Source organism: Sorex araneus, chromosome 8 (genome assembly GCF_027595985.1).
Source record: "Sorex araneus isolate mSorAra2 chromosome 8, mSorAra2.pri, whole genome shotgun sequence".
NCBI classification, from domain to species: Eukaryota; Metazoa; Chordata; class Mammalia; order Eulipotyphla; family Soricidae; genus Sorex; species Sorex araneus.
This window is the reverse complement of record NC_073309.1, coordinates 55,652,455-55,666,552: the sequence shown is the minus strand read 5'-3', so window position 1 is coordinate 55,666,552 and position 14,098 is coordinate 55,652,455. Positions and strand designations below refer to the sequence as shown.

General features: G+C 49.2%; 1 protein-coding gene across 1 annotated transcript in view; it reads left to right on the top strand.

Moving 5' to 3' along the window:
* The first annotated feature begins 8,329 nt into the window (after positions 1-8,329).
* LOC101538291 (receptor-type tyrosine-protein phosphatase H-like) overlaps positions 8,330-14,098 on the top strand; it is a 36,808-nt gene continuing 31,039 nt past the window's right edge. Inside the window, exons 1-3 of the mRNA XM_055146482.1 lie at positions 8,330-8,441; positions 11,653-11,719; positions 12,863-13,044. Of these exons, the coding sequence (XP_055002457.1) occupies positions 8,330-8,441; positions 11,653-11,719; positions 12,863-13,044 (361 nt within the window). The remainder of the gene's footprint in view (positions 8,442-11,652; positions 11,720-12,862; positions 13,045-14,098) is intronic.

The following is a 14,098-nucleotide window of genomic DNA, read 5'->3' as shown; positions in this document are numbered from 1 at the left end:
TGTGCACTCAGGAATCACCCCTGGCGGCTCTCAGAGGACCATATGGGATGCTGGGAATCAAACCCGGTTCTGTTGCGTTTGATAGTACAGCAGGTAGTCGAACACCCTACATGCTGTACTATCGCTCCAGCACCAAGAACTTTGTTTTTTTAAAAAGCACCAGGAACTAATTATTTTCCTTCCCTTTCCTTCATCCCCTCTTTCCTTCTGGAAGAATCCAGTACAGGGCTGGAGTGATACAGCGGGTAGGGCGTTTGCCTTGCAGACTGCCAGCCTGGGTTTAATTCCCAGCATCCCATATGGTCCCCCAAGTACCCCTGTTATGTCCCAGGAAGGGAGTTTCGCTCTCACATTGACCAGACCAGACTCGAGGCCCCAAATGCAAGGCCCCATTATTGCTAGCTCGAGCTAGGCTCCAAGTCTCATCCAACACAGTGGAGTCTTGACAAGGACCCCGACTCCGAATTCTAAAGCAGTTTATATGGAGTTTGGTAACAAACAGCATTTTTTCTAGGAACTGGCAATATGTTTCCAATTCTTGTCTTTGTCCATTCCATGACTTCAGGGACCAGCACTATGTTTCCAACTCTTGGTCCCTGTCTGGTCCTGTGACTCTACTCCCTTGGCCTCTCTGTTTGGCTGGGCGCCACTGCCCATGCTCCCTATTCTGATAGGCTATTGCCATGGGGCGGTTTATCAGAAAAACAATATTGTTTTCTGAGAAGTGGGGACTTTCTGATGGGGAAAACCGGAACTTAGGCCTGCTGAGTTTCGGTCGTAAAGTGGAGCCTGTCATGGCTCCACTTCAGCCTCACATTTCCCCTTTTGTCTTTTAGCTGCAATGAGGAATCTTCCTCTTGCTGATTGTCGACCTCCTGATAGTGCTGTCCAGGACCATTAGCTGCACAGTGTTAAATAAAGTGATAAGTTTATTTAGTATGCAAAGGCCAAAGTTAGAATTAAAAAAACACTATAGTAGGGGCCCCACAAGGGTGGATATCGGGGTGGTATATAACTTTAGGGGACACAGCAACAAAAATACAATATTCTTTAGATGTATTGAACACTTCTGAGCTTAGGCAAGGGGTGAGGCCTGTTCCTGAGCAAATCCACCCCCACCCCTTTTGAAGGAATTGCCCAGGAGCTGTTTGTGTGGTTGAGGTGACCACAAATGGCACACAGGTTTCACCTGGCCATGGGAACTTTCCCCATACATGTCCCCTTTCCTAAAACGGCCCACATAGTGAGGCCCACCTCCCTGTCTCCCCAGTTACATTGGGTTGGCTTCATTTCTGAGGAAACATTAAATGTAGTATTCAGTTTGTCAGCTTCAAAATGGGGGGGGGGGTGTCTAAGATAACAACATAAGGCTCTTTCCAGCGAGGTTCCAGGGTTCTACTGTTATGCCTCTGGACCCACATCCAGTCCCCCGGTTCAGGTTCCTGAGTGGGACCCTCCTGGTGGCTCTGCTCATTCTGGTCCTGGTATAGTTCCCAAATATCCGGCCATATGTCCTGGTGCACCACATGGAGAGCCATTAAGGCCACCAGGAGCTCTCCCGATTTCGCCCAGGGAACTGGCTGGGGACCTAGGAAATACAGGTGGGGAAGATCCATATAAGATTTCAAAAGGGATTAAGTTTAACATGTAAGGAGTATTCCGGACCTCAAATAGGGAAAAAGGTAGAAGCACTAGGGTTCCATGTTGGGTGGGACCAGGGTGACGAGTTGACTTTCCCAGCTCCCCCTTTGTAACAATACCTGTAGCACAGTCTTTACCATTCAGAAGGACTGGAATTGTCAAAGTAGAAAGGGGACATGCAAGGGGTTACGTTCAATCAAGCCAAGTGTTGTTGGGTCCCTAGTATAGGGGCTCTTCTAGCAGACCTGTGGTATAATCGCTGGGAGACCACTCTATAGTTTTGATTACAACTTGCTCGGTAGGTCCCCGGACAAACACATTCCCTAGTGTGGGCCATAACTGGCACACGCCAATGTTAATTCTGCCTGTCTCAGTTTCAGAAAGTACTCAGTGCCAAAAACTGGGGCACGTAAGGAGCTCGCTCCACAACTGTCACTATGAGCATGCAGAAACAGAGAATAACCCGTGCCCTTCCCATGGTTCCTTTAAGTCTCTTTCTTCAGTCTTATCTTGAAGGCGGGGGTCTTCTCCCATTGTTTGGATTTGTCAAAGGTCTATGTCATTCTGCCTCCAATGGGGGGATGCAGCTTTTTCATGTGAATCATGGACTCAGGTTTTTATTTCATCCATCTTCGGAGCAGTTGATGTAGTCAGGATCATGGTATAAGGACCTCTCCACCGAGGTTTGCAGGTGGCTATCTGGTGCCACCTGCCCCAGACTGGATTATCCAATGCCTACATATTAGAAGTTACTAGTTCCCCTTTAACTCTGGCGGTGTGCTCCAAGTTCCACATTGAGCTGGGCCTTGACACCTGTAGGGCCAGTGATGATTGGAGAAGAGAGAGATCACACATTCTGGCCTACACTTCCTCTTCCAAGGCTAAGTTGGAGTAGTGGCAGTTGACCCAAAGGAATTCCAAAGGGAACAGAGTTCCTCCGTAAAGGGGGTTCATACTCACTACAGGGTTATTGGAAGGAATTTCCACCTATATCATATTCCCCTAGAGATTTCACCACCTTAAATCTTTAAAGAGAAAATGGTCAAAGTTCCATTTTCCAGTGCTGCTTCCTGCTCACATAAAGGCGCTGCACAGAGGTGAAATCTCAAGCTATTTTAGTTTTTTTTTTTTTAATATTGTATGAATCACCGTGGGGTACAGTTACAGACTTACAAACTTTTGTGCTTACGTTTCAGTCATACAATGATCTAGTACCCATCCCTTCACCAGTGCCTGTTCTCCACCACCAATGTTCCCGGTTTCACTCCCACCACCCCTGTCCCATCCTCCCCCCACCTCATGCCGCCTCTGTGGCAGGGCATTCCCTTTTTGCTATCTCTCCTTATGGGTGTTATAGTTTGCAATAGAGGTATTGAATTGCTATCATTAGGTCTGTAGTCTACTTTCCTCACTCATCTCCCCGCCCAAGCGGGCCCTCCAAGCACCCCATATTTGGTGTTCCCTTCTCTATCTAAGCTGCCTTTTCCCCCTGCATGTGAGGCCGGATTCCAAGCTGTGGAGCAATCCTCCTTGTATTCACTTCTATTATTCTTGGGTGTAAGTCTCCTGTTCTGTTTCTTTATATTCCATAAATGAGTGCAATCTTTCTATATCTGTCCCTCTCTTTCTGACTCATTTCACTTAATATGATGCTCTCCATGTAGATCAATCTACCTTAATTTTGTTTTTAAACAAGTCTGTTTATTGAGATAATTGGAAAATAGTGATAAAGCTTTTCAACATTGAACAAACTTTCAAGATATTAACAGTATGGACATTAGAGTACCAGGCCATGAGATGCGCTGCAAGATCAGTGCACCCTTTCTTCCTGTGTGCAGACGTGGGCAGGCATCGGGCAGTGGTCAGCACACCCGGAACAGGGCCAGCTCTGCAGATACCTGGCCAAGGGCACCATGGGGCCACTGAGGCTGTCCCATCATAGCCAGGCAAAGGTACGGGACCCCCCAGGAACTCAGGGGCCTCCTGCCCAGATGGCGCCAGGGTTACTGGCTACCTTAATTTTTTTTTTTTTTTGCTTTTTGGGTCACACCTGATGAGGCACAGGGGTCACTCCTGGCTCTGCACTCAGGAATTACCCCTGGCGCTGCTCAGGGGACCATATGGGATGCTGGGAATCGAACCCGATTCGGCCACATGCAAGGCAAACGCCCTACCCACTGTGCTATCACTCCAGCCCCGATACCTTAATTTTTAATGGGTCCCCTGACAATGGATGGATTAGGTTCCTGAAATTATCAACACCTGAAAGAAAAGATGAGACAGGTAGGCTGAGGAATATTGATTAGACCCTGGAGGTGTAGAAGGTCCTCTCTGGCTTACTGAGGGCAAAATGATTTGCCATTTTAGAGAACACAAAAGTTAACACAACAGAAACCAAAGCAGCATAATGGCATACCCAGGCTTACCATAAAAATGAAAAGTAATAACTCCCTCACCCATGAATTTGGTTGATAGAAGATGACTTCCTGTGTCCAGATCTTTTGAATTTTCATAGAAACACCAAGCTACCTCTCTGACTTTTTCAGTTCAGATCAGAAAAGCTTCTGCCCATCCATTGAAGTTATCACTAAGAACCAATAGATACTTAATGCCTTAAACATCTGAGCATTTGATCCTTTGCATGAAGTCAAGCTGCCAGTCCTCCCCTGGATACGTCCCTGATGTTGAACAGGTGGAGTTAGGAGGGGAGACCCAAGATTTCCAGTAGGTTTATTCATAGTACAGAAAGCACAGTTCTGAGTAACTGCATTGGTCCAGGGGTTAGCAGTTTTCCTTGTTTGGTAACCCATCCATCAGCTTCCCTTTGGCGACCTTGCTCCACTGCACATTCTTCTTCTGCAGAGTGTTCTGGCTTAGAGGAAATAGTCTCCAAATGGAGTATAAATTGCATGATGGAACAGGAATCAAGAACTGTTGGGGAAAATGAAAATCTCTGTTCTCTCCGTGACTATAAGTATTAACTAAGAATGAATATTTAGAACTAGTTTAGATGTCCACTCTCAGTACTATAGCCAATTGACAGTCTGGGGGAAAGCAATTGATCCCGCACTTTGAGCTGAGGTCCCCTTGGTAAAGCTCTGGCTTCCGCTTTCTGGCCAGACTGGTGACAGCATGTACAACACTGTGTTTCTTTGCAGACTAGACAGCTTACTTACTGAATTACCCAATTATTCAGTCACCTTTGTATAATTAGAATCTGATTTTCACAAAGGATGCTAATTGCAGATACATGGTTTTCTCTCCTTCTCCATTTTAAATTTTCCAGACAACTTAACAAGCCTGGCTTGTTCTTTTGCACAAACAGCACAATTGGCTCCATTTGGGGTACCCCCTTTTTTACTGAGAAGTCCTAGGGATTTGTCAAAGACAAAGCAGGAGATGCACCAATAACGGCATTTAATGTTTACCTCACATTAGGGCTACCCAGGCTCGGCCATAAGAAGTGAAGATCAGGTCCCAGGATGAACTAGAGGTAGAGCCTTCAGGTCGAACTGGACATGGCTTCAGGCTTCCCGATCTCCGTAGGAGTGTCCTGGCAGTCAGGAGTCCATCCCATCCCTTCTTCAGGCCTTGGGGAGATCTAGGCCTCCAGTTTTTGACACTGAGGGCAGGGCCCAGCCTGAGTCAGTCATTGCACATTTCCAGCATCCTCATTTTCCAATGCCCAGACGGTGTCAAGTCCTTCCTTATTACTGAGGGTCTCCCTGAGGTTTGTAGGGTCTTCCTGAGGTTTGTAGGGTACCTGAAACAGCAACCGTTAGATACCTGCTCCTGTCATTTAGACCAATCCCCCATCTTTCCCTGGAAGAGGGCTTTTTGGGGTCCCAAAAAGTGTATACTTTCAAAAGTATTACATAAGTCCTATGGATATTCAAAAGGTTTATAATGCTCACAATTAAAGATTTTATAACAGAATTCTAAATCCTAAAAATTACAGATAAAAGAGGGTTAAAAGACTCGCAAGACTCATATATTTCATTTACCTACTTATTACTTCATCACTTTCAGTGGACTCCATTTTGTATTTTATTCTGTTAAATGACTTTAACCTCAATTTTTATTTTTCTCCAGTATACAACTCAAATAGTCACATATGCAGTTTAAGTTTGCGTTAATTTTATTTTTTTTTTGCTTTTTGTCATACCTGGTGATGCACGGGGGTCACTCCTGGCTCTGCACTCAGGAATTATCCCTGGCGGTGCTCAGGGGACCATATGGGATGCTGGGAATTGAACCCCGGTCAGCCAGGTGCAAGGCAAATGCTCTACCCACTGTGCTGTTGCTCCAGCCCCTTGTGTTAATTTTTTTGAACAATTCTTGTCAATAATATAATATAGAGAAAGGGAACGAAGTTTTAGATTGTCTATATTTATCTTAGTACAAAGGTCAAATAGTCCTAGGTTTCTGTTTGATCTCCTTTTTTTTTTTTTTGTCCTCATAATTCTTGAGACAGAACTCTTCTGCTGGAATACTTTAAACTTTAAATTCCTTTTTTTTTTACCACAAATACATATTTCATTTCTGGATATAAGCTATTCAAAATGCATTCAAAACTTTTAACACTTAGATATTAACTTCCTAACTTCAAGGCTATAATCAGAATAACACTGATCATCTCCATTCTCAGCTCTCATTAGCCTTAGCTGAGAAGGGCTTGAGAATTTCAATTTCTCTGTCAAAAAAAACACCGAAACCTTTTAAATTGCTGGGTTGCATAACATTCTGAGCTCTTGTGATGATGCTTCTTTCCCAAGTTTAAGGATTTCTACTTCTGATTTACATAGCAGATGGACAATGGACTGACTTCAAACACCACATGCACATGTGCACATATTTAGAGTTGATCAATGGATCTGACTCTTCAAGAAAGGACTTACAGTCTTTCTTTGACTTAATTTAAAAGTTCTTCATGAATCACGAATCACGAAATCCCGTTGATCATCAATCTCTCGAGTGGGCTCAGTAACTTCTCCATTTGTCCTAACCCTGAGATTTTAGAAGCCTCTCTCCACTTGGCCTTCCCAACGATGCAGCATTGGAGGCTCTTTCAGGGTCAGGGAAATGAGATCCAACTTGTTACTGGCTTTAGCATATGAATACACCATGGGAAGCTTGTGAGGCTGTCCCATGTGGGCAGGGAACTCTTCATAGCTTGCTAGTTTCTTCCACAGGGAGAAGTAGGTTATAAGATATCTGAGATATAACCTTCTTCTCCAGAGAAGGTTATAAAATATTCTGAGAGCTTGCTTTTAAGTCTCTGGATGTTGGCCGTTGATGGGATTACATACACCTGGGTTCTCTGCTAGTACCTTCATGCGTGAGACTTGTCTGAACATGTGGAGAGGGGCCTTGAGCATGGCTGTGGCTAGAACTAAAAAAGTTCTTAATTATCACAAATCATAAGATTTTTACACCAGATACTTCAACAATTTCACAATTCAAACATGCTTTCAGACACAGAAAGAGGCCATTGGTACTCACCAAACTTTATTTTATTTATTTTTGCTTTTTTTTTTTTCTTTTCTTTTTGGGTCATACCCGGCAATGCACAAGGGTTATTCCTGGCTCTGCACTCAGGAATTACCCCCTGGCGGTGCTCAGGGGATCACATGGAATTCTGGGAATCAAACCCGGGTCGGTCGCATGCAAGGCAAACGCCCTACCTGCTGTGCTATTTCTCCAGACCTTATTTTTGCTTTTTTGGGTCACACCTGGCAATGCACGGGGTTACTCCTGGCTCTGCACTCAGGAATTACTCCTGGTGGTGGTCAGGGGACCATACGGGATGCTGGGAATCAAACCCGAGTTGGCCAAGTGCAAGGCAAACGTCTTTCTGCTGTGCTATTACTCCAGCCCCACTCACCAAACTTTAAACATCAGCATAAGACAGCATTTGAACAATCAATGTTTACGAAAGCATAAAGATGTAACCTAATTTTTATCTCCGCACTGTTTCACAATACACTTGTTTTTAACCAGGCAGGGGTCTCTCAATCAGTTCCTGCCAGAGCAGGATGTAAGGGATCGGGTCCAGGTGTCCTCCTGGTCCTGGAAAGAAAGTTATACTTTTAGCTTTTTTTAGAATGGTGGGGACCATTCTAAAAAAAGATCAAAAGTACCTTGAGCAAGTCAGCCAATGTTGAAGGCTGCAGAACAAGCCAATTCTGCAAAGCAAAAAGTTTTAAGTTTACTCTTTTTAACCTCCAAGGTCAGATTATGAGCTCTGCTTTTAAAATTGGAGAAATGATTAGTAAAAAGAGACAGGAGTGTTGCCTGTCCCTGGCCCATGTTCCTGTGGAGGAAGTAAGTGATTAATGGTCTGAAAACAGAAGAAGACACAGACTCAAGACATGCACAGTTACTCAAATACGCCATGAAGAAGACAGACAGATATCGGCCGCTAGTCCTCAGTGCACTGTACCCAACCCCACTCCTCGGCTGGTCCCTCTGTGACCAAGCCTACTGTACCGCATTCACCATGCTGGGGATCCTGTGTGGGGGGGGACAGTGGGGACGTCTCCCACACTGCCCAACCAGTACTTCTTCAGCTCATCTGCCTAGGTCCTATGCCTGTCCTCTGTACTCCGGCCCTTCCTCCGACCCCTCCTACCGGGCACTCAGATGGTCAGTCTGACCAACTGCCCTACTTTAGCTGCCTCTCCCCGAGATGACCTTCCTCAGCCACCTTCCCCTAGGTGACCTTCACTCAGCTGCCCCTTCTGGGGTGACCTACCCCAAGGAGACTCTAAGAGTCTCCACGGTGCTGATCAGCAAGAAGAGTGAGGGCTACATCGTGATCTGGGGGGGTCACAGCACGAGCCAAAATCCCTGATGAGCCCCCATATGTTATGTCCCGGGAAGGGAGTTTCGCTCTCACATTGACCAGACCAGATGAGAGGCTGCAAATGCAAGGCCCCTTTATTGCTAGTTTGAGCTAGGGTCCAAGTCTCATCCAATGCAGTGGAGTCTTGACAAGGACCCCAACTCTGAATTCTGAGCAGCTTATAGAGAGTTTGGTTATATAACATCATTTTTTTCTAGGAACAGGCGATACATTTTTAATTCTTGTCTTTGTCTGTCCCGTTACTTCAGGGACCAACTTTATGTTTCTAGGTCTTGGTTCCTGTTCGGTCGGTCCCGTGACTCCACTCCCTAGGCCCTCTCTACTTGGCTGGGTACCACTCCCACCCCCCCTATTCTGATAGACTGTTGCCACGGGGCGGTTTATCTGCCCAGGGTGAGATTATGTTCTGAGAAGTGGGGACTTTCTGATAGGGAAACTGGAACTTAGGCCTGCTGACTTTCAGTCTTAAAGTGGAGCCTGTCATGGCGCCACTTCAGCCTAACACCAGGAGTAATTCCTGAGTGCAAAGCCAGGAGTAACCCCTGTGCATCACCAGGTCTGACCCAAAAAGGAAAAAGAAAAGCACCAGGAACTAATGATTTTCCTTCCCTTCCCTTCATCCCCTCTTTCCTTCTGGAAGAATCCAGGCCATAGTTCCTGGGTGGGAGTGAGCAGTGTTGCTCCCAATGTGGGGTGGGAAGTGCAGGTGCGTCGGGAGGCAGTACCCGGGCGGGCTGAGGAAGTTCTCTGGCTGACAGGCCTGAGAATGGGGATTTCCTGGGCAAGGGTGAGGGGTCAGAGTCAGGATGGAGCCTGCACCTGGAGGAGACGGGATCAGAGGTGCCAAAATGCAGCAAGCAGAGCCAGGGTTAGCCGCCAGGGTGATGCTCCCTCACTCCAAGTTCTCCCCAGCCTGTCCTCTTTACAGAGGACTGGATCAGGGGGTGCCAGGGTCATTCCTGATCAATGGGGTGTCTCACAAACACTTTCAACCTCCTTGACTATTGTTTCCTGCATAAATCCCCCCTGTCTCGTTTGGGTGAGCCCAAATTCCCACCTCTGCTCAGGTGTCTCTCCTGGTGGTGTTTCGGGGGCTGTGTGGGTGCTTAACCCCGATCCCTGTCATGAGTGACACCTGGGCACAGAGCCAGGGGTAAGCCCTGAGACTACCACGTGTGGCCCCAAACCAAAATCCAAAACTAAACACCCACCTTTTCTGAGGCAGCTCACATACCACACAGTTCAGCCGCTGAGCATCCATGGCCCGGTGGCATCCGTGTATTCTCAGAGCCGGGAAGGACACTGAACACCTTCCTTCTCACTCTCTGAAGGACACAGCAAAACTGATGTTCTAGCTGCCGCCATGGCCGTGTCAGTACCCCTCGAGTCTTTGCGCTCCATCCTCCCAGGACATTTCCCTCACACGATGCTGCACCACGTGAAGCGTGGCTTCTCTGCTGCACCGAGTGAAGCTTTACCCAGCTGGAGGATCAATATTTCATTGCGTTCATTACAAATATTGTTCCTTGAAAGGAACACCCCCATTTGCACCTGCGGTGCTGGGAGAGGTTAACACTTCCCTTTCTCACATGCACGTGTGTGTGTGCATGTGCATTCATGTGTGTGTATGTGGGTGTGCACTGTGTGTGTGCATGGGTGTGCATGCATGAAGTGTTGCATGCATTTCTGTTAGTGCATGTCTGTGCATATGAGCATGCACATGTGTGTGCATACATTCCTGAGTGCCTGTGTGTGACTCTGTGTTTGTGTGTGTGTGTGTGTGTGTGTGTGTGTATGTGCCTGTGCCTCACTTCTCCTGCGTGGATGCCCAGATGGAATCACAAGATCTCAGGGAGGTTTCAGGGGTACTTACTCTGACTCTAGGCCCAGGGGTCTCTCCTGGTGGTCTCAGGGAACAGGCAGGATTGACCAAGGTAAGCGGCTGTGTGCGAGACAAGCTCCTTAACCCCACGCTGCCTGCTCAGAACAGTTGACTGTGAGCCTCTGACAGGGCCGTGGGGCTCACTGTCCCCTCACTGCTTTCTAGGTTCTTCCTTTTTGGGGGCACCATGGCAATGTTCAAAGGCTCCTCCTAGCTAAGCACTCAGGCAGTCCTCCTGGTGGTGCTGGGGGACCATCTAGGTGTCAGGATGGAAAGGTGGGTGTGCCCTGAGCCAGACAAGAGTCCTCCCCTCTGTGCTCCCACTCCAGCCCTCTAGGTCTCTTCCTGTTGATTGATTGGGACACCCAAGCAATGTTTAGGGAGCCTGAGAGTCTTTCTGGGGTTACCCTTTTGTGCCAGTGGTTCAGGGCACAGGTGGGTGAATCTGTGCTACTTGGTCCCTTGGCGTTGGGGCCTCTAAGGGACACCAGGAAGAACTTGGGGACTGTTGGGTACAGGAGTATAACTGGTTTGGACCCCTGAAGGCCACTTCTCTGTGTCCAGCCCTACACCAGGGGCTCTGATGTGATATGGTCTCTGCTCTGGGACTGACCGTGGGCTGGTGGCTGGGAACTGACTCTCTGAGCCTCAGGTTGGGCTCATGTTTAGCACTGTCTCCAGGCTAGCCGAGCCATGGATGAGTTTGGGCCTCAGGGTGCAAAGGGAGGGATCCAGCCCCCCAAGACTTGTTTACAGGGTCTTTGTAATGCCCAGCTAATTCCTGGAGGCCCTGCAGAGTGATGAGATGTCCTGGGCTTGAGTGGACACCGCCTGGACATTTCAGAGCAGTGCTGGGGACCCCCATGGCCTTAGGCAATGCCAGCCTCAGGGATTGTAAAATGGAGCCACTGTGTGTGGGGCCAGCAATGGGCACCACTCTGGCTGGGCACTCTCCTCCGGGGGCTGTCATTGGGTGTCGGTGTTGAGCCGCACTTTCCTGTCACCCGCCTGCCCTGGGAGAGGTAATGGGTCCCCACCTAGACACACTCTGGGCTGCTGGGGAGCGTCCCTCACTGGGGACTTGGGGAGCGGGTGACCGTGACCCAGACTTCCAGAACCAGAGCCCCAGGACAGCGGGCAGAGATGGGTTTCTATCCAGGCGACAATTGCCCTGTGACCCCTGCGTGGATTTAGGGTGCAGGTATCTGAGACGGATGCCCTCTCTGATGCCCCTTCTCACATCTCTTTCCCGGGGTGATCGCAGGATCTGTCATTGGAGTGTTCCTGGCCATCACCCTGGTGGGCGTCCTGCTGTTCTTCCTGAAGTGCAGGTGAGACCTGGGGGCCCAGGGAGGATGGGGCGCCCTGGCTCCAGTCTCACCCTGTTCTCCTTCCCGACAACCTTCTCAAGAGGAGTGAGAAACAGCCAGCGTCTGGGAACCAGGTTCCAGGTGAGCAGCCAGCTCCTAGGCTCAGCTTCAGTTAATTCACAGGTCCTCGCTGGTCACTACACAGGTCCAATGATGTAAGGTGAACCTAGAGAATATGAGTCGAAATGGCCCGATGTCCCCCAGATGATCTCCGCACTCCCCTTGGTCATGGGACGTGCTCTGGGTCATGCCTCTGCTGGTCCTTCTTTCTGTCCAACACTGTCGCAGCCCCTTTAGTAGGAGGGACCCCTCTGCTGGAGTGACTAAGGACTGATCAGGAATCCCGACCATGGGGCACTGGCCGTCTGCCCAAGGACACGGCCACAAAGGGCCTGAAGCAGGAGTCCCAGTGTGGCCCTGCCTGTGCCACAGCATTTAGCCATCGGTTTCAGCCTGTATGTGTGTGTGCCTGTGCATGTGCGTGTGTGTGTGTGTGTGTGCGCGCGAGCGCATACCTGTGTGTGTGTGTGTGTGCTGTTTCATGGGATCACCCTGAGTTACATAGTTATAAAGCTGTTCATTGCAAAGGGTTTCGGTCATGCAATGTTCCAACACCATCCCCAGCAGTGTACTTTTGCCACTACTACGACCAATGTTCCCAGTTTCTCTCCTGCCAAACCCCACTCCCAAGCTTCTCTCTCTCTCTCTCTCTCTCTCTCTCTCTCTCTCTCTCTCTCTCTCCCCCCCCCCCCCGCCATTGGGCATTATGGTTTGCAGTACAGATACTGCGAGGTTACCGTGCTTGTTCCTTACCTCCTTTCAGCACACAGTTCTTACCCAGGGTGGTCCTTTCCAGTTATTTTGCAGAGTGGTCCCTTCTCTGTCCCAACTGCCTTCTCCCCAGCACCTGAGGCGGCTTCCAAATTGGACCAGTCCTCCTGGCCTTGTTTCTACTGCCTCAGATATTATTCTTATACTGTGTTTTCACCTGTGTATTTGCAACTCCTGTTGAAAGGTGGCCCTGGGAGAGTCACAAATAGGTGACAGAGGGGCAGATGGGTGAGGACACATAACCGACATGATCTGAGAGTGGCCGGACCTCAGGAAAGTGCATCTGGGATGGACGGAGGATGAGGGTTCTGCGGAGAGGGAGATGTGGGAGCCGGTGGGCTGTGTTGGTGCCAACCAGGAGGCGGTGCACAGAGAAAAGGGGGTGCCCGTGGGGTCCTTCATGCTGAAAAGCCCTTGGAGTTTGGACCTGAGGTGGCCCTTGGACCTGGAGATTAGTATGCAAACAAGATAAGGGGACAGTGACATGCAGAGGAAGCAAAGAAAACTGGCCACTAGGGGAAGTCTGAGGCAGGGCTGTTCCATCAGTTTTATTGTCCCTCAGCTACAATAAGGCCAAAGGTCAGCAGAGGAGTCCCTGGGAGAGTTGATTCCTCACTGGGTCACGGGAGAGGGTGCGGGGGAGTGCCAGGCTCTAGGGACACAGAGGCCGTGGGTGACAGGGATGGGCTGGTGGGAGGATTTCAGGAGCTGTGCCTGGTTGTCTGGAGCCTGTCCTGTGGGGGGTCGGCAGTGGGTCGTCCTGGGAGCCCCTGGAGGAGGTGGCTCAGTGGGTTTAATCCGGTGCTCAGGGTGCAGAGCAATAGCACAGGCCAGAGGGCACTTGCTTTGCACATGGCCAGCCTGGTCTTGATCCCTGGCATCCCGGGTGGTCCCCTGAGGCCTCCCAGGTGTAATACCTGAGCAAAAAGCCAGGAGTGACCCCTGAGCATTGGCAGGTGTGGCTGAAAATAAAAAGAGACCTGAAGGTTAGCAGGCTGCAGACAGCTCCCCCGCCCCATACCTCACGGTGCCCTCAGACTGCAGAGGCGGCCCGGGGAAGTAAGGCCCTGCTGGGGCTTGAGATTCTCTTTCCTTTTCTTCATCACACCTGACTGCTCGGGGCTTACTCCTGGCTTCCCGTTCAGGGTCACTCCTTGCGGGATCCTGGAGCTCAGACTTGACTCAGCTGTGAGAAAGGCCAGTATTCTATCCTTTGCACTCTGGAAATATTTTTAAAATGTAATTTGCTTTGATTTTATTTTCTCTTTTCTTTTTGTTCATGCCTGGAAGTCCCCGGGATCTACCCCTGACTTTGTGCTCAGGCATCAGCCTGGACACCCACACGTAAAGCTTGTCTCAGTTCTCCAACCTGACCCGAGAGACATTCGCAAGTGGAAGCATTAGGCTGTGGCCGGGTAAAGGCGTGGCGGAGGAAAGGATATTGCACTGGGGAGACAGAGGAGCTTGGGGCTGGGGTGGGCAGGAAGGACCCAGATCCGGGGGAAGCAG